We start from the raw sequence: 23,649 nt of genomic DNA, 5'->3' as shown, positions 1-23,649 counted from the left end.
CCCCGCCTCTCAGCGGAGGGGGCGACAGGTGAATGAAAGGGGGGCGTGTCAGTGCGCGTAGCTCGGCGGCGGCGCGGCTGGAACTAGCTGGAAGGTGAGAGCAGACAAGTGGGTTCACGCTGCCGCTTTCATTGGCTTGGGGAGGATTCGGGGAGCCGTGGGGGCGGGATGGGCAAACGACAGGGATGCTCCGCGTCGGTCGGCTTCTCTCGGACCGCTCGGCCCTGGCTAATCCCTGGACCCCAGCCGGGCGAACCCGCACTCATTGAGGGACCCTTTCCTTCTCCAGCGTGGGGAGGGCCGTGCGGCGGCCGTTTCCCCCCTCCTCCCTGACGCTGGGTTGCCCCCTATGCCCGGAGTCGTCCAGCGGGTTGTATGGGCGCACGCGGATTCTGATGGTCCCAGGGCGCAAGAGTTCGGCCAGACTGGGGCAGTTGGCAGAGACAGTCACTTTGTCCCGGAGAGGCCATGGGAGGGGCAAGGCCTCGGTTCTCACCTTCGAGAGCCAAAGACTGTATCCAGTAACGGATTCTGGTGATTTCTGCAGGGTTGTCTGCCTCCGGCGGGGGAGGATCCCCTTGACTTGGGATCAATTTAGCAGATGAATCAAAGATGCAGTTGACCCAGAAATATTTTCTGTCAAAGTGGAAACTCTTCTTCTGAGTCGTTTTCCTCCACTCCGTGCGTTTGGGAAAGGAATGAATGACTTCCCCAGCCCTTCTCACGGTTTCCTGGAGGGTTAGGAAAGTCAGGATGGCATAGTGGATAAGGATGTCAACTCTGGACTCGAACTAATCTCGGTGTCAGTCCTAGCCTGAGCGTGTTATATGTAAATTTGAACCTCAGTTTCCTCCTCTGAAAAAGAAGTAATGATTTTGTCTACTGTACTGGCTTCTTGGGAGGTTAACATTAGTTTATGTTTTTAAAGTATTAATATTTTTTACAGTGCTTCATGAGAAGTAGTTCTCAGTAAATGCTAACAATTGAGGAGCAGATTTTCATTATTCTCTAGTTGGTGAGTCTGCAGGAGTGTTGTCAGAAAGAGTGGGTGGATTTCAAAGCTGCGTTTGGCGCTGGAATGAAGACAGTCTCGTGATCCCCTCAGGGGAATGTGAGAGTTTGTTGCTGACACTAGTGTTGGCATCTGCCCTCTTCTGGAAGACATGCGATGTTCTTGGTTCACTTTTCTATTTTTGGCCTCTTCCTTGTGTCAGGCATTGCTTGTAGCCAGTAACTGTTGAATTGAATTGGAACCATGGGAAGGTTGGGAGGGTTCCTGCCAGAGTGTGGATAAATGTGCTTCTGGAAGCAGTGTACCCTACGAGCTTCTTTTCCAGGAGAAGTGGTGATCCTCGGTTTGTGCCAGGGATGCAAAGCACCGAAGGCAAGTTGGATTGATGTGAATAAACATTTCCACGTTGTATGCCAAATGCAGTTGGAGAAAGGTTTGAAGAAAATACATGGATAGACTTTTGCAAAGTCAAGGGAGTACTTCCATGAGCCAGTAGAATCTAGCATATTTGCAGACAGAAAGCCAAAGGAAATAGATAGGTTTTGGGTGCTATTTCTAGAAAGGAGCATCTTCCAGTGAAAAATACAAGTGCCTGGAGGGAGGCTCTGTAGATAAGACCATTCTACAAGTTAAGAAGTACTGGGCCTAAGAGTTCCCTGGTAGTCCAGGGATTAAGACTCCATATTCCCAATATAGGGGACTTGGGTTCTATCCCTAGTCAGGGAACTAGATCTCACATGCTGCAACGAACACCAGGCTCAGTCAAACAAATAAATGAATACTTTTTAAAAAAGAGGAATTGGGCCTATTTAATAATCTCCCTTATTTACCAATTCCTTATCCCTCTGTCCCTCCTCCTTTTTCTTCTTTGCTAAAAAGGAAAGGGGGAAAAAAGCAATATATGCACACGGTAAAAGATCCTAACAGTATGGAAAGATTATAAATGAAAAGTGAAAGTCGTTCCAAAAGCCTCCTACCTCTAGTCCCTCTTCTCAAGGTTCAGTTCAGTTCAGTTGCTCAGTTGTGTCTCACTCTTTGTGACCCCATGGACTGCAGCACACCAGGCCTCCCTGTCCATCACCAACTTCCAGGGTTTGCTCGAACTCATGTCCATTGAGTTGGTGATGCCATCCAATCATCTCATCATCTGTCATTCCCTTCTCCTCCCGCCTTCAATCTTTCCCAGCATCAGGGTCTTTTCCAATGAGTCAGTTCTTTGCATCAGGTGGCCAAAGTATTGGAGCTTCAGCTTCAGCATCAGTCCTTCCAATGAATATTCAGGACTGATTTCCTTTAGGATGGACTGGTTGGATCTCCTTGCTGTCCAAGGGACTCTCAAGAGTCTTCTCCAGCACCACAGTTCAAAAGCATCAATTCTTCGGCGCTCAGCTTTCTTCACCATCCAACTCTCACATCCATACATGACTACTGGAAAAACCATAGCTTTGACTATATATGAACCTTTGTTGGCAAAGTAATGTCTCTGCTTTTTGATATACTGTCTAGGTTTGTCATAGTCTTTTAATTTCATGGCTGCAGTCAACATCTGCAGTGATTTTGGAGCCCAAGAAAATAAAGTTTGTCACTGTTTCCATTGTTTCCCCATCTATTTGCCATGAAGTGATGGGACGGGATGCCATGATCTGAGTTTTTTGAATATTGAGTTTTAAGCCAGCTTTTTCACTCTCCTCTTTCACTTTCATCAAGAGGATCTTCAGTTCCTCTTCTCTTTCTGCCAGAAGAGTGGTATCATCTGCATATCTGAGGTTATTGATATTTCTCGCGACAATCTTGATTCCAGCTTGTACTTCATCCAGTCCAGCATAACGTACTCTGCATGTAAGTTAAATAAGCACGGTGACAATATGCAGCCTTGACATACTCCTTTCCCAGTATGGAACCAGTTTATTGTTCTATGTCCAGTTCTAACTGTTGCTTCTTGGCCTGCATACAGATTTTTCAGGAGGCAGGTAAGGTGGTCTGGTATTCCCACCTCTTTAAGAATTTTCCACAGTTTGTTATGATCCACACAGTCAAAGGCTTTGGCATAGTCAATGAAGCAGAAGTAGATGTTTCTCTGGAACTCGCTCGCTTTTTCTGTGTTTCAGCGGATGTTGGCAATTTGATCTCTGGTTCCTCTGCCTTTTCTAAATCCAGCTTGACATCTGGAAGTTCTCGGTTCACATACTGTTGAGGTTATCTGCTAACTCTTGGTTATCTGCTGTTAACTCTTGGTTATATGCTGTTAACTCTTGCTCATATAACCTTCCAGAAAAAAATTCTTACATACACCAACAAAAACATATACATAGATGGGATCATACTGTACATTTTGTTTTGCATCTTATATTTTTCCTTCATATATCTTGGTAAGTTTTTTATATGAACACACACAACTCTCATTCTTTAAAGCATGGTTGCATAGTTTTCCACTGTGTCAATATACCTCATTGATTTAACTTGCCCCCTACTGGTGAACTCAGATGGTAAAGCATCTGCCTACAATGCAGGAGACCTGGGTTCAATCCCTGGGTTGGGAAGACCCCCTGGAGAAGGAAATGGCAACCCACTCCAGTATTCTTGCCTGGAAAATCCCATGGTCAGAGGATCCCGGTAGGCTACAGTCCGTGGAGTCACAAAGAGTCAGACAGGACTGAGCAACTTCACTTTCACTTTTACTACTGGTGAACATTCACATTGTTTCTGCTTTTGTGCTTGTACAAAAACCTGGTGTGATGGACATCTCTCAGCTTATGATCTGATGTACTTTTGGGAATACATCCAAAAGGGTTAAGTTTTTAGCCATGAAATTTTGGGAGCAAAAGATGTGTTATTTTTGTAGGGGAGGCCACACCATACCTCATTCGGGGATCTTAGTTTCCTGACCAGGGATTGAACCTGTGCTTCCTTCAGTGGAAGTGCAGTCTTAACCCACTGGACCACCAGGAAAATCCCAAATGATGTGTACATTTTAGGTTTTGATAAATCTTGGCAAATTCCCCTCTAAAATGGTGTTCCCAATGACATTTCTATCAACAGTGGATATTATTACTTTGAAAACTTTTTACCAGTGTGATCAGTTTTCTTTCAGTTCTGAGGAAGAACAGTATTTAATATTTAAATGTAGCATTCTCTTGTATCTTGTTTTCCCCTTTATATGACTGCCAAAAAGAAGAAGGTTGGTTGGAGCGTTTAGAAGAGGTGAGAATGATCAGGAACTCTTAATCCTGTGAAAACTTTCAGGGTTGATTTATTTAGGAGAAGAAGAGTTTTTCGGATATCAGACAGTTCTCTTCCTTTCTGAATCAAAATGTTAATTTTAACTACTTTGAATGAAAAAACATTCCCAAAATTATAACCTCTTGGAGTTTAAAATGAATTTAAAAAGAATCATCTTGATGACTTAGGCCCATCCATCATAGCCCTGGGGTATAATTTAGTGATGTCCTTAGGCCATTTTGAATATGTAGGAGCATTTAATACCCTTAGCTAAGTGGCCTCAGGCTGATATTTTGAAAAAATTTCTAGGTCTGTTTTTGATAACTTTTTTTACCTTTTCCTAGCTGTCAATTCTCACTTTTAAGTTTGTCAGTTTACTTATAGAGGCTCCTCTACTTCTTTGTTCTCTAGTTGCTAAACTTAATGTGTCACTTATAAATGTGTAGAAAGTAGGTGTAAGCTGCCATTTAATGAGGTTGTTGTTGGTCTTTTATGAGTACAGTCTGTTAGGCTAACACACAGGCCTTGAGGGATCTCTTGGCAGTGGGAAGACTCTGTCTGTGGGTAGAGGTGCCTCATTTCTCTTGGGTGGGGTAATTGTTGTGTTCCACTTGTAGAAAAGAAGAGTGCTGAAGAATTATTAGCTGTGGTTGGCAGCTTTCACTAGGCCTTTTGGGATTCCAATAGAAGAAGAAGATATAGGAACTTCTCTGAGCTCAATGGGTCAGTAAATAAAAGGGGTAAGTTGATTGATGGCTACGTGGTTTGTGTGATGGGAAAAGATAGAGAGGAGATCTCAGGGGAGGTCAGCTCTGTCTTCCTCACTTGCAGAAAGATTTTAAGCTTGATTTATGCTTTATATTTGTTCTGGGGACTTCGCTGGTGGCTCAGATGGTAAACAATCTGCCTGCAATGCAGGAGACCTGGGTTTAATCCCTGAGTCAGGAAGATCCCTGGAGAAGGGAATGGCTACCCACTCCAGTATTCTTGCCTGGTGGGCTCCTCTGTCCATGGGGTCACAAGAGTCAGACACGAGTGAACAATTAATAATTGTATTTGTTACATACTTGTTCTACTTAGCAGGTAAGAGAGGAGTATTCTTTTGTATTCAGCTAAACTACTTTGTCCAAAGCACTGCCAAATGCTGTGAAAGTGTTAGTTTCTCTGTCGTGTCTGACTCTTTGTGATCCCATGGACAGAGGAGCCCGCCAGGCAAGAATACTGGAGTGAGTATCCTCCCCTGCCAGGCTCCGCTGTCCATGAAATCCTCCAGGAATACTGGCAAGAATACTAGAGTGGGTAGCCATTCCCTTCTTCAGGGGATCTTCCTGACCCGGGGATAGAACCTGGTTCTCCCTCATTATAGGCAGATTCTTTACCATCTGAGCCACCAGGGAAGCCTTGCCAGGTGCTTTAGGAGAAATCAAATGAAATAAGACATGGCTCATGCCTTCTAAGGGCTTATAGTCCAGTGACAGAGGAGGACCAGGACATAAAAAATACAGAGGAGTGAATGAAGGGTTGTGGAGTCAATCAGTTAGGAATATCTCAGTTGCACTGAGAAAATCCAACCAAAGCAAAAAGGGACTTAATGGCTTCTGGCACAGCATGAGCTAGGGCTCAGATGGTGTCCCTGGCCTCCATCTGTTGCTCCTGTTTGAACTGGGCTGTCATCTGTGTTAGGCTGGTTCCCCTTGTGGTGTGGCAGAAGCATCCCACATATCCCACATGCCCACAGAGCAGAGAGCCACTCTTTTTTTGGATTCCCCCCAGCAAATGCTTCATTGCTTTTCACTGGCTCTGGCCTGGTCACATGGCCATCTCTGACCCAGTCACTGTGATCAGAAGGTAAGTTATGTTGATGGGTTTGGCCTATGTTACAGCTTACACATCTGGAGCCTGGGCATGGTGCTAGCTTTATGCAAAGCACATTGGCTGTGGATGGGGCAAGGATGATTCCATCAAAGCCAAAAAGGGCAATAAAATCATAAGAGTGGAGAATGCATTTTGGCTAGCCCAAGCATCCACCAAGTGTTCCCACAAACTTATGGTAATGAGTGTGAGCTGAGACTAGACATGCCAGTCTCTAAGTTCTGTATTGGGACACTGGAGATTGAACTGGAGACTGTACTGGAGACTGTAATTCTTAGATTCAGGTATTATTTATATTTTGAGCCTTAAAGAAAGTTGAATGTCATTTATACGAGCATGATCTCGGGAGGTTTTGAGTCCTGGCTCTGTTGCAGCTGGATCATCTCCTATCTTCTGAGTCTCAAAAATACAATATTAGTAAGTACAATATTGTAAGTATAATATTAGTCCTTACTCATAGGGTTGTTATGAAAGCTCACAGAAAGAATCTATGTAAAATACTAAGTTCTGCACCCACATACAGATAGCTATAGTTACTTTTACTGTTTCTCATCAGTTAACCCAGTTAGACAATCTTTGATTTTTGTTAGCCGGTATTATAAAAATATTACTTAACTGGGTTTTTTGGGAAGAATTAAAAAAAAAAAAAAGAACATCTTATTTGTAAGGTTGGCATTTGTGAACTGAAAAAAAAACCAAAAAACAAAAATCTTGGCAGAGATCCAGGCTCCTCTTGAGCAGAAGCAGCTGGTGGAGAAATGGAGATGCAATCCTATTATGCCAAGCTCTTGGGGGAGCTGAATGAACAGCGGCAGAGGGACTTCTTCTGCGACTGCAGCATCATCGTGGAAGGGCGGATCTTCAAGGCCCACAGGAACATCTTGTTTGCCAACAGCGGCTACTTCCGCGCCCTGCTCATTCACTACATCCAGGACAGCGGGCGGCACAGCACCGCCTCCCTGGACATCGTCACCTCCGACGCCTTCTCCACCATCTTAGACTTCCTCTATTCTGGGAAGTTGGATTTGTGTGGGGAGAACGTGATTGAAGTTATGTCGGCTGCCAGCTACCTGCAGATGAACGACGTGGTGAACTTCTGCAAGACGTACATCAGATCCTCCCTCGACATCTGCCGAAAGATGGAGAAGGAGGCTGCGGTGGCAGCTGCGGTGGCTGCAGCAGCAGCGGCTGCGGCGGCGGCAGCGGCGGCTGCGGCAGCTCATCAGGTGGACGGTGGAAGCCCCAAGAAAGGGACCACCGGTGAGACCAAGAGCTTGGTCTCGCCAGCCGAGGGGGAGGAGAGTGTGGACCGGCCAAGAGAGCCCCCCACTGGTGATCGCAGAGGCTGCAGCCCTCTGGAACTGATGGGGAAAGACAGCCAGAGCAGTGGCTGGGCCGACAGTGACCGGTCCACTCGGCCGGAACAAATGGAGCCCAAGGTGGAGTTGGGTGCAGTGGAGGTGGAGATGGATGGACAGCTGCAGCCGCCTGCCGCCCCGCTGAGCCTGGCCCACCGGGAGGAGGGTTTGCCCAGTGGCCAGGCTCTCGACTTTGCTTACAGTAACTACCATGTTAAACAGTTCCTGGAGGCACTCCTGCGCAACAGTGCTGTCCAGAGCAAAGAGGACGTGGACCATCACTTTTCTCAGAGTTTGGAGGGAAGACCAGATGGTGCAGGAGTATCAGCCATGAGTTCCGTGATGGATGTGCAGACTGACTGGTATGGAGAGGACTCAGGTGAGCTCCATGAGATTCCATCATCTCTGCCTCTCATTTAGCACACGTTTGTGTGCCTTCTGGCCTCCCACCATCAGCTGCGTCATCGTCATTGTCACTACCATCATCGTCACCACCATCACATCCCTGTCATCACCATCGCTACCCTTATCTCCACGTTATCACTGCCACCACCGCCAATAGTATTAATTGAGCACCTGCTGTGTCCAGGGCATTGCCTCTTCACGTATGTTTGTTGTTTTTTTTCTTTTACCTCTACAACTAGAGTATAAGCGTGTTGAATGCAGTTTGGAGACATGGAAAGAACCCACTCTCTTCTGTTAACCACAAGGGGGACTTTGGTGAATTCATGAAATTTCTTTGAACCCCTTTTTTTTTCAGGAGATAATCACTCCCACCTTGCCTTCTTACAGAGTTGAGGACCAAATGAAAAGGTTTTCATAACTTTTTTTCTCACATATGAGAACATGTTCTGTACAGGTAGGAAATTTATCCTTCTTTGTGTCAGCCGTGGTGCCTGGCCCATGTACTCAGTTAACATGTCGTGGCTGTTAGTGTGATGTTGTGGAGAATATTTGAGAGTTGAATTGGGCTTCATGTGAGTCAATTTCTTGTATCCTTTGGTAGGATTTTGTGTTTTAAGAGAACTTCGTTTTTGCCTGAACGATTCTGAGAGATGGGATAATATGGTTAACTTTTCTTGGCGATGAGGTAATTGTGTTGTAAACTGTCTTGTAGGAGATGGAAATAGACGTGGCTTTCTCCTTACTGATGAAAGCACCCTTGGCTTCTTTTCAAGCCAGGAAATTAATGAGTCACATTTCTAATTCACCCTCCAGTACTGTGCAGTGAAAGTGGACTAAGTGAGGGGAGGTGATCTGCTCTTATTCGTTACTAAATGACTGTTTTGAGACTTTAAAAAAAAATAACACGTACACATGGGGTTGTGAAGGAGTTGGACACGACTTAGCGACTAAACAACAACACACAGGAGAAATCCAGGAAAACTGAGTCTGTCTGGAGACTTTTAAATTTCTTTTTTTTTTTTCATTTTAACATTTTTTAATGAAAAATTACTTCATCCCTGCATCAAAATTTCATTTTTTTTAAAAAATCAAGAATGCTCTATATGTCTAACCTAATCTAGACTTGAAAAACTTGAAAATATGGTTTCTGGTCCTCAGAGACACTGGCTTAACCAGCACGTAAAAGGTAGTGGTTGTTTTCAGTGATTACCCTATGGGAACTTGTTGAAATCTAATTTCTTTTTTAAAACTTTATAATTAATTTTTGGCTGCACTAGGTCTTCATTGCTGTGCGTGTGGTTTCTCTAGGTGCGGGAACAAGGGCTACTCTTCACTGTGGTGCACGGGCTTCTCATTGCAGTGGCTTCTCTTGTTGTGAAGCACAGGGTCTAGGCATGAGGACTTCAGTAGTTGCAGCATGCAGACTCAGTAGTTTCAGCATGCAGTAGTTTAGTTGCCCTGCAGCATGTGGAATCTTCCCAGACCAGGGATGGACCCCATGTGCCCTGCATTGGCAGGCAGATTCTTAACCATTGGACCACCAGGGACTTCCAAAATCTAATTTCTGTGTAAGAGTAGCACTTCACAGTCTATGTTCCCCTTTTCCATCCATCAGCCCCTCATAGTGCCATGTGAGTTGGGTGGAGGAAGTATGGAGAAACTGAGACTCAGAGGGTTTGGTGAGTTCCTTAAGAATACAGAACTGGTACATGTCACCACTAATGCTCTTTGATAGCAACCCAGGCTGGCTTCATTTCACTCATGAAACAAACTGTGAAGGCAGCACAGGTGGTTAGAGGATTTCAGTGCACTGATTTTATCTCTCAACCCCTCTGCCTGTATCACAAGTATCAAGAAATAGAAATTCAGGTCTACACCACCTTCATTCAAATCCATCTGTCCATCTATAAAGTCAGCTTTCCAACTTATCCTGTGGCAAGGCAGTCTCCTGGCCTCTTGCCATGCCTGTTTTCTGCCAGGTTTTGGTTCTATTTGCATGGCTTTGGGGTACATTTACTCCAAGTGCCAAGGCACAGAGTAGGACTGATTTGTTTGGTTTTTCATATATTTGCTCAAATACTTGAGTACTTCCTTGTGAAGATACAAAGATGAGTCAGATATGGCTTCAGCTCTCAAAAAACTGATGGTTTCTTATAGAAGCTAAGCTGTGTGAAAGTGGCACCATGTGGTACAAAGGTACTAGGGCTGAAAGACAGATGGAGGTGTGAGTTTCACAGGGGTCCAGAAGCAGAACTGGCTTCCACCTGTTAGGTTAGAGAGGCTTTATGAAAGTGGCATCTGAGTACTCACTACTGTATACAAGATTGATAAGTAGTGACTTATTGTATAGCACAGGGAACTATATTCAATATCTTGCTATAACATATTAATATAATGCAAAAGAATCTGGAAAAGAATATGTATATGTATAACAATCACCTTGCTATACACCTGAAACTAACACAATATAGCAAATCAACTAAAAGTGGCATTTGAGGATAAGAAGAGAAAACATAGGGAGAAATTGGAGTCAATCATGGAAAACCTTACATGGTAAGAGGTAAGTTTCTATCTGTAGGCACAGGGGAATTTTTGGTAGTTTCTGAGCTTGGGAGTGGACAGGAAAGATTAATTATGGGAGACCGGGGCAGGGAGATGGTGAGGAGGCAGTTATAGTACTTGTGTATTCACTCATCTCTGACACTAGCAGACACTGTCAAAGCACGTGGTCCTCCTATAATCTCTTTTCCCCTGGACCTCCCGACACCAGCCTTACTGTCTCCCATTGCTTCCTGAAAAGTTCATCTATATCGGCCACTTTTACTGTTTTACTTCGCATTCTTTTCTCAGCCCACTGTGAGAAAAGACCCCCACCCCATGCCCCACCTGCTTCATGAGGTCAGCTGTACATTTCCAGAGCTGTCCAGTAAGTAATTTTCAGATGTTATCTTTCTGACCACTCTTGATAGTTAACTCTGATCTTTCCTTCTTGAAATTCTTTCTTCCCCTGGCTTCTGACACCTTGAGTACCCATTGCTGTTACCTTTGCCCATTTCTTTTCAGCCTCATCATGGGATCATTTAACGTCATTGTGTCCAGCATTCCATCATGGCCTTGCTTCTTTAATGTCTTATCATTCCTGTTCATTTATTCATTTAGCAGATATTTATTGAGCACTATCTGTATACCAGGCACTGTTTATAACAGTGAACAAAAGACAGTCCTTGTCCTCATGGAGCTGACATTCTAGCATTGTGAGCCAGACAGTAAACACATAAGTACCTGTATAATATGAAGAACTAAAGCAGGGACAGAGTTGACTGAGAGTGAGGGGATGCTATTTTATTTACTGTTGACCAGGACTTTCTAACAGGTTGCCTTTAAGCAGAGACCTTAAGTGAGTAAGAGAGCAAACTGCAGAGATATCAGGGGGAACATTCCAGGCAGAGAGAAGAGCAAGGTGCAGAGGCCCAGGTGTAGGATCACACTTGGCAAGTGAACAGAAGGAACAGCCAGGATGCTAGTGTGGCTGGAGTGGAGTGAGCAAGGCAGAGAGTGTTGGGGGATAAGGTCAGAGAGGTCGAGTAAGGGTGGACCAGGTAGGCCCTTGAAGGTGATGAGAAGGTCTTTGTATATTGTTCTTAGAAGGGAATCCACTGGAAGGTCTCAGCAGAGAGTGACTTGAGATGACATATATTAAAAGGATCCCTCTGAGTACTGTGTGCAGTTACCTTCTAAGTGGGCCTCTTGCTTCCACTCTTGCTTTCCTGTAGGCTACAGGGAAGCATAGGCCATAGGGGAGCGATGTGGGAGTAGGAGGACTGCTTAGGAGGTAACTGCAATAACCCAGGTGAGAGGTGTGCGCCTTCTTCTTTTTCTATTTTTTTTAAAGATTTTATTTATTTCATCTTATTTATTTTTTTGGCTGCACCAGGTCTTAGTTATGGCATGTAAACTCTTAGTTACAGCACATTAACTCTCAGTTATAGTTCCCTGACCAGGGATTGAACCTGGACCCCCTGCATTGGTAGCAGAGTCTTAACCTCTGGACCACCAGAGGTGGTCTTCCTCTGGAAGTTCCTCTGGACTTCCACCAGGGAAGTCCCCTATTTTATTTTATTGTTGGGGTATAATTGCTTTACAAGGTTGTGTTTCTGCTGTACAACAAAGTGAATCAGCTATTTGTATACATATAGCCGCTCCCTCTTGAGCCTCTCTCCCATCCCACTCTCCTTGAATCAGTGTGGTAGCAGTAGACAGGTGAAATGTGATTGGGTTAGGACTGTACTGACTCTGAAAGATAGAGCTGACCAGAGTTTCTAATGGCTGTATGAGTGTTATGAGAAAAAGAAGCATTAAAGATGGCCTTAATGTTTTTACTTTGAGCAATTGATTTAAATGTTATGTTTGTGGTGCCTGTTGGATATCCCAGTGAAGATGCTATTGCTGCTGCTAAGTCACTTCAGTCGTGTCCGACTCTGTGCAACCCCATAGACGCCAGCCCACCAGGCTCCCCCATCCCTGGGATTCTCCAGGCAAGAACACTGGAGTGGGTTGCCATTTCCTTCTCCAATGCATGAAAGTGAAAAGTGAAAGTGAAGTCGCTCAGTCATGTCCGACTCTTAGTGACCCCATGGACTGCAGCCTACCAGGCTCCTCTGTCCATGGGATTTTCCAGTGACGATGTGCAGTAAGCAATTATATCTATAAGTCAGAGCTGAGATGTAGATCTAGGGGTCATTGTTGGGTCCGTGCAATTGAAATCCTGTGTATTCCATAGATCTAGAAGGAGAAGATAAGAGATCTAAGGACTGAGCCCTGGGAAGCTCCAGTATTGAGAGGTCAGGAAAATAAGGGAGCCAGCGAAGGAAACAGAAGGAGCAGTCCGTGAGGTAGCAGAGAATCAAGAAAGGGTGTTGTCGTACTTCCCTGGTGGTCCAGTGGTTAAGACTCTGTGCTTCCAATGCAGAGGGGGCAAGTTTGATCCCTGGTGGGGAAAGTAAGATCCCCTTCCAACCGAGGAAGGAAGGAAGAAAGAGTGATGGATGTCAAGAGGAGAAAACATTTCAAGAAAAAGGAGAAATCAACAAAGTCCAGTACTGTGTGTAGGCAGACTGAGAATTGATCATTGTATTTAATAATGGAGAGGTCATTGGTGAGCAGTATGAACGAAGTGGTGGGCAAAAGACCAAACGGTGTAGGCTTAAACGAGCACTCCCCTGGCGGTCCAGTAGTTAAGATTTCCTCTTCCAATGCAAGGGGTGCAGCTTTGATCCCTGGTCAAGTAGCTAAGATCCCACGTGCCTTAGGACCAAAAAAAAAAAATCAAAACATGAAACAGAAGCAGTATTGTAACAAGTTCAGTAAAGACTTAAAAAACGGAAGGGGCAACATCAAATAGGATGCTTAAAACTTAAAGAAAAATTAAAATAGATAAGCAACAAAGATATATTGTATAGCACAGTGAATTGTAATCATTATCTTGCAATGGAGTATAAATTGTAAAAAATACTGAATCACTATACTATACACCTGAAACTTACATAATATTGTAAATAAACTATACTTCAATAAAAATAATAAAATGGTGATTATGGTGATTATTGGAATATTAGAATAAAGCACTAAGCCCAGAGACCTCAAAAAAAAAATAACCCTCAGGTGTACAAGTGAAGATAGTATAGTACTTCTTTCAAGAAATTTACTGTGAGGAGAACAAAGAAATGCTTCCATGGCTGGAGGGGAATATGAGGTTAAGGTCTCTTGCATTACAGGCGGATTCTTTACTGTCTGAGCCACCCGGGAAACCTGAGTTACAGCTTAGGAAGGAGAAAAATTCGGGAGATGGATGATGGTGAAAGTTGCACAACCATATGAATGTACTTAGTGCTACTGAATTGTACAGTTAAATATAGTTAAAATAGTCTGTTTTATATTATGTGACCTTCACCACATTAAAAAAAACTTAAAAAAAATGTGATGCTTGGGTCCTACCCCACCCATTAGCTTGGGATGGAGATTGGACATTAGTATTGTTTTTCATTTTAAGCTTCCCAGGTGATTCTAATATGTGGGCAAAGTTGAGAGCTCTTTGTCTAGAGTTGGGTGGCTGAGGTGGAATGGAGAACAAGGTCTCTGAAAGAAAAAAGATCCAGGAACAGTGAGACCAGGGCATTGGAAGGGTCATTTTTGGTATTCACACCAAGAATTTTTCCAGGAGTCGAGTCTAAAGGCAATTCGATCAAATCTCCAAGGAGTGAGATGACCTGGGGGCTCCTAGATGACTGTAACAAGGATGAGCAGCGGTATCATCTGATGGGATGACCTTCAAAATGTCTTAGGTTTTTGCTCTGGAGATGACAGTGAAGCCTAAGGAAGACCCACCCTCCCTTGATCCCGGGTGTTAAGACCATGGATTAATGGAATCAGGGTGCTTAGGGGTGAACCAGGCCTCAGTTAAAGCAACCACTCAATCTGCTGAGGACTCACAATTGTATTCTTTACTTCTTTCCCCAAGCTCCAGATTTATCTGTCTAATCCAAGTATTCCCCGATGGATGCACTGAGCCTGCCTCAAACATGGTAAAATCCCTATTGACCTTCTCATTCATCCTGCACCTGCTTTACCTCCTGTGTTCCCTGCCAGTTTATTCCACCATCACCTATCACGTCAGCTAACTTAGAATCAGTATCATTTAGAATCTTCTCTTTCCTCTGCTCTGTCCTCCCCATTGAGGTCATCATGTGCTGTGAATTTTATTTCTCAATCTTCTCTCCTCCTCTCTACCTCCACAGTCACGGCTTTAGTTCTATGTCATCTCTCATCCCCTCCCACCTGGACTTCCTGCCTTTAATCTTGCCTCTCTTAAATCCTTCCCCTGCATTATCCCCAGAGGAATCCTTTAAAAGTCATATCACCTTGTACCTTCCTTGCTTAAAACCCTACCTGCTTAAAGGATAAAGTCTGAGTTCATTAACATGTTAGTGTCCGCAGAGGCAGGGATTTTTGTCTTTTCTGATCACTACTGTATCCCCAGGGCCTGGAACACAGCCTGGCACATTGTAGGTGCTCAGGATAAATTTGCTGAGTGAATTCATAAATGTGACCTTGGACCTTCACAAGAAGTTCTTGCCCCTTTCCTTGGCTTCATTCCTCATTCTTCTCCACCCTGCTTTGTATTCCCTATTCTCATTTACTTCTGTGCCTAAACTTGTGCTGTGTCCCGCCTGAGATAGCCTTTCTCTTTCTCGAACTCCCAGTGAACCCCTATTCATCCTTAAAAACCTTGCTCAAAGGTCACGTCTCCTGTGAGATCATCTCTGAACTCCAGGAGAGAATTCATTACTTTTCATCTATCTTTCTTTCTTCTTTTTTAAAAATTTTTATTAGAGTACAGTTGTTTTCCAATGTTGTGATAGCTTCTGCTGTACAACAAAATGAATCAGTTATATGTATACATATGTGCTGTACTCTGCTTAGTCACTCAGTCATGTCTGACTCTTTGCGACCCCATGTACTGCAGCCTGTCAGGCTCCTCTGTCCTTGGGGATTCTCCAGGCAAGAATACTGGAGTGGGTTGCTGTGCCCTCCTCCAGGGGATCTTCCCAAACCAGGGATCGAACCCAGGTCTCCCGCATTGCAGGCAGATTCTTTACCGACTGAGCCATCAGGGAAGCCCAGGTATACATATATCCCCTCTTTTTTAGATTTCCTTCCCATTTAGGTCACCATAGAGCTACGCAGGTGGCTCAGATGGTAAAGAATCCCCCTGCAATGCAGGAGACCCAGGTTCGATCTCTGGGTTGGGAAGATCCCTTGGAAAAGGGAATGGCAACCCACTCCAGTATTCTTATCTGGAGAATCCCATGGACAGAGGAGCCTGGCAGGCTACAGTCCATGGGGTCACAAAGAGTCAGACACGACTGAGTGACTAAGCACAGTAGCACAGGGCATTGGGTAGAATTCCCTGTGCTATACAATAGGTTCTCATTAGTTATCTATTTTATACACACTAGTGTGTATATTGGAGAAGGCAATGGCAGCCCACTCCAGTACTCTTGCCTGGAGAATCCCAGGGACAGCAGAGCCTGGTGGGCTGCCGTCTACGGGGTTGCACAGAGTCAAACACAACTGAAGCGACTTTAACAGCAGCAGCAGCAGCAGTGTATATATGTCAATCCAAATCTCCCAATTCATCCCACAGCCACCCTTGTCTACCTTTGTTCATCACTTTGAACTTTGTGTTTGTTACATTATATTGTATGAATTTGTTTACATGTCTTTCACTCCTGTTAGACTTATCTTCTTGAGTGAAGAAACAAGTATCTTGATGAAAATGCACCTTGACACAGTGCCTCACATGTAATAGGCATTCAAGTGAACTGCTCTTCTGGGGGAATCAGATCATAAGAGAGAAGGAAAATGTTGCAATAATTCATACTTTTCTGATGGAGATATAGTTAATGGTATTTTTCCCCAAGGTCTAACAGTGGACCCATTTTACTTAATGTTTTTGTAGATAATCAGGAAGAAGGTGATAGCACAATGGCAGGTTTTGGGGATAAATGATGGGAAGAGTCCACAGTGCCAGGGGAGAGAGCAGGAAACTGGTCTCTCAGCACCAGTGTAAGCAGTGAGAAGTAAATAATCCAATCTGTATATGTAGTGCTGAGCCATGAGCTACTGCTTTTATTCTAGGAGACAGATTTTGGAGTCACTATTGTTGTTCAGTCGCTCAGTCATGTGCGACTCTTTGCGACCCCATGGACTGTAGCACGCCAGGCTTCCCTTTCCTTCACCATCTCCCTGAGCTTGCTCAAACTCATGTCCATTGAGTTGCTGATGCCATCCAACCATCTCATCCTCTGTTGCCCCCTTCTCTTCCTGCCCTCAATCTTTCCCAGCATCAGGGTCTTCTCCAATGAGTTGGCTCTTCACATCAGGTGGCCAAAGTATTGGAGCTTCAGCTTCAGCATCAGTCCTTCCGATAAATATTCAGGGTTGATTTCCTTGAGGATTGACTGGTTTGATCTCCTTTGTTATAGATTATGCAAAAGGTTAGACATTATCAGCATGGGAACTAGAAGCTAAAGAGGAGAATCTCCACCCTTACATAGAATGATGTTGGATACTCACTTGACATTCAGCTTGCCATACTTTTGGCAGCACCTCAGGAAAGGTATAAAACCCAGGTAAGTGTCCCGAGAAGCTCTCAGAGAAAAGGAGTTACTCCTGTGTTGAGAGAGACCGCAGGAGCCTGGCCAGATTAATCAGGAAAGAAACACCAAGGTGATGATGATGTGACAAAAATGGCTGACATTTATGAAAGCTTATTATGTGCCAGGTGCTCTGTTTCAGGTATTACCTCATTTCATTCTTATCACAATCCTGTGAGGTGGGAATTATTATTATCCCTATTTTACAGATGAGTGAATTAAAGCACAGAGAAGTCAAGTGAGATGTCCAAGGTCACACAGCTTGTAAGTGGTAGAGCCAGAACATGACTCCTAATTTCGATGCCTGGAAAACTTGAGTTATTAGTGCCTCCACATATATGATATGATCAAGTTCTGTAAAATCCTGAAGGGCATGGATAGAGGAAATGAATCTCAGTTACTGCCAATAGGGTAACTCAGGAAACTTGAAAGGGTCAGTTTCTATACATGTGGGTGATAATCATGTTGTCACCCTAACAGCTATATGAACTAGGTGGAAAAAAAAAAGGGAAAAAGATTTAAATGAATTTTTAGATATTTGATGATCTCATATATAGAGAGTTAATATAAATTCCAAACAGTGTGGGGGCTGCATTATAGCAAACCTCTTATACACATGCCTGAAAGCTATTCCGGGAGCTACTGTCAAAGAAAACATGAATCCTGGTCTAGAGGTCTGATCCATCATAACAGTTTTTTTTTTTTTCCACAAATTTTTGAAGGTCATTAAATCAGTTCAGGAGGTTTGCATTAGTCACCTCAGGCAGCCATAACAGAATATCACAGACCGAGTAGTTTTATCAACAGAAATTTACTCTCTCACAGTTTTGAAGGCTCAGAGTCCAAGATCGAGCCGCCAGCATGGTTGGTTTCTGGTGAGAGCTCTGTTCCTGGCTTGCAGACAACTACCTTCTTTCTGGTCTTCACATGACCTTTCCTCTGTGCAAGAGTAGAGAGAGAAAGCCATCATTCCTGGCACCTCTGGCATTGTTCCTCTTCTTATGAGGACCCCAGTCCTATCAGATAAGAGCTCTACCCTTACAATCTCATTTAACCTTAATTACCTCCTTAAAGGCCCTGTCTTCACATACAAGTGGCACTGGAGGTTATGACTTGAAGATAGGAATTTGTGGGGAGGGATGCAATTCATTCTGTAACAGGGTCTCGATCATTATTTTCCTAAAATGAAATCAAGGAGAGTAGACATTATCAGAGTGAATATTATTTTGGGAAGCATTTCAAGCTGTCCACATGAGGATACGTGTGTTCTCAGGCTGTAACATAAGTGCTGTTTCTAACTCTGAGCCACAGAGAAGTTTGAAAGCTGATGCTTCACAGCATTCCTTGCAGTCTTGTATCAGAGGCCCGTTTCCCTCTCTGGCTGACCGGGAGCTGAAGAGTCGGGGTCTGCAGACACCGTCTTGCTGTTAGCTGCTGGTGGAGTTGGGATTCTCCCTCTCAAACTGGGCTGGTGGAGTTCTCCTGCTCTGGATTCCACCCATCGCAGGGCAGCCAGTCTTGTTGCTGCTTACGGTACCATTTGTTCCCCAGGTGATGTACTGGTGGTGCCCATCAAGCTGCACAAGTGTCCTTTCTGCCCCTACACTGCCAAACAGAAGGGCATCCTTAAGCGGCACATCCGCTCGCACACGGGGGAGCGGCCCTACCCCTGTGAGACCTGTGGCAAGAGGTTCACCCGACAGGAGCATCTGCGGAGTCACGCGCTCAGTGTGAGTTCTCTCAGGATGGCGGAGAGTGGCGGGGCGTGGAGGGCGGTTCATGAAATGTGTTTAATGTAAAGGTGAAGCCCCTCCGTCTTTCACTTCTCTGTCCACTGGGGTATTGTCAGAGAATTTTAGACATGTATGTCTGCTACCAAATTAGAGCTGCGTTGGTGGCACTTAGAGAAAGTGAAAACTTAACATGGTGACAGACTCGTTTTCTTAGGAGGAAAGTTAAAGTTCAGATCCTAGTTTGAGGAGAGTTGTCAGAAGGCAGAGAACACTGGGGCTTAGGGGATTGAGGGTCTGTTACCCCAAGTGTAAGCTGTAGCCTCAGTTTCTCACCCAACCTCAGCACCCCTGGGTGGGGAAGAGGTGTAACACCATTTGTAGGGCTGCCTGTGAGCAGCAAAGAGGACCCTCCGCCCAAGGGGCCCTCCCTGCCCACTGGCTGCTGCCTAGGATTCTGTCTTTCATGTTAGTAGGTGAGTCCCAGATGCTAAAAAGCATTCAGACCATTTAGAAAGACATTGCATTTAAGATCATCTTTGAGCAAGGCAGCCACCGGGGGCGTCCCTGGTGGCTCAGATGGTAAAGAATCTGCCTATAATACAGGACTCGTGGGTTCGATCCCTGGTGTGGGAAGATCCCCTGGAGAAGGAAATGGCTACCCACTCCAGTATTCTTGCCTAGAGAATTCCACGGACAGAGGAGCCTGGCGGGCTACATTCCATGGGGTTGCAGAGTCAGACACGACTGAGCGACTAACACTTGAACAAGGCAGTGAGTCTTTGGAAACTCCAACATAAAAATGATTTGGATTTCAAAAGACACTCTCAAGAATGTGAAAAGACAACCCACAGAATGGGAGTGATGCCACTTCACACAGACTTGGATTGCTATAATAAAAAATTTATAATAATACGATGCTGGTGAAGATGTGGAGAAACTGGAATCCTCATATACTGCTAGTGGGAGCACAAAACGGTGCGGCCACTGTGCAAGACAGTTTGGTGTTTCCTCCAAAGGTCAGGCATAAAGTTACCATTGTCGCTCAGTCGTGTCTGACTCTTTGCGACCCCATGGACTATGGCCCCCCAGGCTCCTCTGTCCATGGGATTCTCCAGGCAAGAATACTGGAGTGAGTAGCCATTCCCTTCTCCAGGGGATCTTTCCAACCCAGGGATCGAACCCGGGTCTCCTACATTGCAGGCAGATTCTTTACCGTCTGAGACAGCTGGGAAGCCCAAAGTTACCAGTTGGACCCAGCAATTCTATGTCTAGGTATATACCCAAGAGAATTGAAAACATGCATTCACACAAAAACTTGCACACAGATGTTCATGTCAGCATTATATTATTATTTATTATAAATAATAGCCAAATTATTTATTACGAATAAGAATAATAATAACCCCCAAAGTAGAAACAATCCAAATATTTATCAACTGATGAATGAATAAACAAAATGTGGTGTATCCCTATAATGAACTGTTGTTTAGCCATAAAATGAGATGAAGTCCTGATACACGCTACAACATGGAATAACCTTGAAAGCATTAGGCTCTATGAAAGCAGCAAGTCACCAAAGGCCATCTATTATGTGATTCCATTTATATGAAATATACAAAGTGGGCAGACCCATGGAGATAGAGAGTAGATTAGTGGTTGAGGCCTGTGGGGATGGGAGAGACAAGACCATTAATGTGCACAGGTTTTCTTTATGGAGTGATGAAAATGTCCTAGAATTAGATGGTGGTGATAGTTGTACAACCTTATGAGTGTACTAAAAATCACTGAATTGTACACTTTAAAAGGGTGAATTTTATGATATGTGAATTACAATTTTGATAGAATCTAGACTTAGATACATTCAAGGTGACTGACTGCCTTTCCTGTCAGTGTTGGACCCAGCACACTTGTCTGAGAATGGCCTTATCCCAAGATGTTAAGTTTTTGTTTGGCCTTTTTTTTTTTTCAAATTATATCTCCAATCCATCTTGGCAAAAATTGGTCCTGGGGTGCCTCTAAGATGTTTCATTGGTTGGAATCCCCATTCCACTCTGTACTAGGTCCAGTCTACTATTCAAAGGCTCCATCAGGCTGCAAGGGTCACAAACACACTCAAGTTGACTCAGAAAACCCAGGAAACCTCATGGGAAGCCAGGACATGTAAGGGCAGCTCCAGCAACCTAAGTATTGTTATTGGCCCTTCTCCTGCATCATCCTCTCTGTCTGTCTCGCCTCTTGTGTGTATCCTGCATCCAGAGCTCTCCACAAGGGAGGCTCATTCATTCACAGATCCCCAGTTGGCTGGAGTTCCTGAAGAGTGCACACTTTTGATAGCTAGGTCCTTATATAAAGAGGACCCCTGGGGCTGCTGTCTTCATGAGGAGTTGCACGGAGTAGGAGATCAGGTTCACTTTCCTAGTATGCAAAACCCTTTTCATATGTAAAGAAAACATTTATCAACAAAAAAGTCAAGGCTGAAGCATCCACTGGCATGTTTGGGAAATATGCTGTTTGGCAAATCTGCCTTCTTAATAACTAAACATTCCAAAGGACTTAAGAAGCCATGCCTAAAATCCTAATTGGTTCACCGATTGCCCTTTCCATGCCAGGCACTAGGGATACAGTAACAGATGTGACACAGAGGACAGAGAACATGGGTGAAGCTAGTCTGTGACCTCGTGGAGCTTATAATCTATCCATTTCTATAGATCTATAATCTAGTAAATTATAAATCTATAACCTAGTAAATTTTACCAATGATTTGTTAGACATGAAGGGAGAAGTAAGGTGAGACTATGTAGCTGGGAGATCTAATCTGGCCTGGAGCGTCAGAAAAGACTTCCTTGAAAGGCATTAGTGGGAATTCCTTGACAATTCAGTGGTTAGGACTCTACACTTTAACTGCCAAGGTGTAGGTTTCATCACTGGTCAGGTATCTAAGCTCCTATAAGCCTGTGGCACAGCGAAAAAAAACACAAAAGGACTTTAGTAAGAGGGGAGGGGGGCAATGGGCAGGAGGGCTCGCTCCATGCACATCCGATGGCCCTGGGCTGGAAAGGATCTTGGTGAGGCTGAGATGGTGGCAGAAAAAGCAAAAGGGAGAGTGGTGAGAAATGCGGCTGGAAGGTCAGCCAGGGGCCATATCACACGGGGCCCTGAAGGCCATGGCTCGTCCTCGTTTCTCTGACATTCACTGTGCTGGTGATTTTAGGTTCATAGATCCAACCGTCCAATCATTTGCAAGGGCTGCAGAAGAACCTTCATGAGTCAGCTGTCGCCGGGGCTGCGGCGCTTCGGGCTATGTGACAGCTGCACCTGCGTTACAGACACGCACGACGACGATCATGAATTGATGCCCATCAACCTCAGCCTGGTGGAGGCGTCGTTCGAGAGCCAAGAAAAGAGTGACACAGACAATGACTGGCCAATCTACGTGGAGTCTGGGGAGGAAAATGACCCCGCCGGAGAGGATTCTGACGACAGACCCCAAATTCAGCCCAACTTAGCTGGTGGAGAGACGCTTACGTAGCAGTAACTTTGTGGAGAGAGGGTTTAGAATTTGTTCTTGCTGATTCTGTTAGTGAAAGCCACCCTTTGTCCAATGTCATGGAACCCTGAGAGGAACATTTTTTCACTGCCAATTATTTGCATTTCTGTTAGGCTGCACAGTGGAGGTTGGATTCTGTGACTCAGAGGACTAACGACTTTTTAGTGGTGCCCCTGGTTTCCAAAGGCTTTCTGAGTGAATCAAGGTTAGCTCTGAGACTTGCTATTTTTTTTCCAGAGCTGTTCATCCAAAGTCTGGTTTGGAGGAAGATAAGAAAACTTCTGTACTTGTTTTCGTAGTGATTCAGTCTTCTGCATTCCTGTGTTGTCATCCTCTTTCTTTGAAAAGGTGGGCAAGGATATATTAAATTTTGAGATCAGTCTTACCTCTGCCAAGCCTCTCCTGATCGATTCCATACTTTAACTTTCTGGTAAAGTATTAAGGAGAAAGCTTGCTTGATTTAAGTCAGGCAGGGCCGTCTGGCTTTATGATTGTAAAAGGTACTTTCTAAATCTAAGATTGCAGTTTTAGAGGCTAGGTGTATTTATGTGCAGACAAGCATGGAAATGAGCTGAAAGGCTCCTTATGGCACTGTGACTTGCCCCATCAAATTACATTTTAAGTTAGCCCCAGGAAGGGAGCCTGAGAGCCCAGGTCTGGGTGGTTTCCCTGTCTGGCTTGGTGTTTGATGATTGTACGCACACAAATAACCTGTTTTACAATCATAAAGCAAGTCATTTGGGCAAAACTCAAAATGCTCCTCTGCGTTTTCCAGCCATTTCTGAGAGCCACCACTGTGTAACCTGGCAATGCAGCCATCACTGACATTCTTTTACTTTATGAATAGAACTTTAATTGGAGGGAAAAGGTAAGCCTACATAAGCAAGTTATAGTTCTAAATTGTTTACCTTTAAAAGATCATCTGGAGGGAAAGGGAACATTAGTAGAAGAACAGGTTTTTAAAACCAGTCTGTTCTTTATTCACTTTGCAGCCATACAATTATTCTAACAAAAGAGACTGTATTTCTTTAAAAGGCTAAAGAACAAGAAGTATTATGGATTAAAGATGTTTCAGGCACTTCCATAATTTTGTCTTATGTTTAAGTATCCAAAATGGATTTTAAAAGAAATTCCTTTTCTTCCTTTAATTTTTTGGGACCCCCTGGACTTTAGCTTTCCAGGCTCCTCTGTCCATGGGATTCTCCAGGCCAGAATATTGGAGTGGGTTGTCATTCCCTTCTCCAGGGGATCTTCCCAACCCAGGGATTGAACCTGGTTCTCCCACATT

The 23,649-nt window shown here is 44.3% G+C and overlaps 1 protein-coding gene and 1 long non-coding RNA gene across 5 annotated transcripts; one reads left to right on the top strand and one right to left on the bottom strand.

Moving 5' to 3' along the window:
* Positions 1-64: 64 nt before the first annotated feature.
* Positions 65-23,445, top strand: ZBTB8B (zinc finger and BTB domain containing 8B). Of its 4 annotated transcripts, none has more exons than XM_081585847.1 (5): positions 65-94; positions 4,849-4,971; positions 6,822-7,840; positions 18,633-18,811; positions 22,026-23,445. In XM_081585847.1, the coding sequence occupies exons 3-5, from the start codon at positions 6,862-6,864 to the stop codon at positions 22,341-22,343; spliced, it is 1,476 nt and encodes a 491-aa protein (XP_081441973.1). In that variant the 5' UTR covers positions 65-94; positions 4,849-4,971; positions 6,822-6,861; the 3' UTR covers positions 22,344-23,445. The 4 variants fall into 4 exon arrangements, with proteins under 4 accessions (XP_081441973.1, XP_081441972.1, XP_081441970.1 ...); XM_081585846.1 differs by having other exon boundaries at positions 65-1,384; XM_081585845.1 differs by lacking the exon at positions 65-94 and adding an exon at positions 403-534.
* LOC145543654 (uncharacterized) lies at positions 98-6,812 on the bottom strand. Its single transcript, XR_014080947.1, has 2 exons — positions 5,611-6,812; positions 98-5,098 (listed from the first exon to the last, which is right to left on the bottom strand). It is a non-coding gene; the product is annotated as an uncharacterized LOC145543654 (long non-coding RNA).
* Positions 23,446-23,649: the final 204 nt, after the last annotated feature.

The sequence above is a fragment of the Giraffa tippelskirchi genome, chromosome 3, assembly GCF_054371585.1.
Source record: "Giraffa tippelskirchi isolate mGirTip1 chromosome 3, T2T-mGirTip1v1.2.pri, whole genome shotgun sequence".
Lineage (NCBI taxonomy): Eukaryota > Metazoa > Chordata > Mammalia > Artiodactyla > Giraffidae > Giraffa > Giraffa tippelskirchi.
This window is presented reverse-complemented; position numbering and strand designations above follow the sequence as displayed.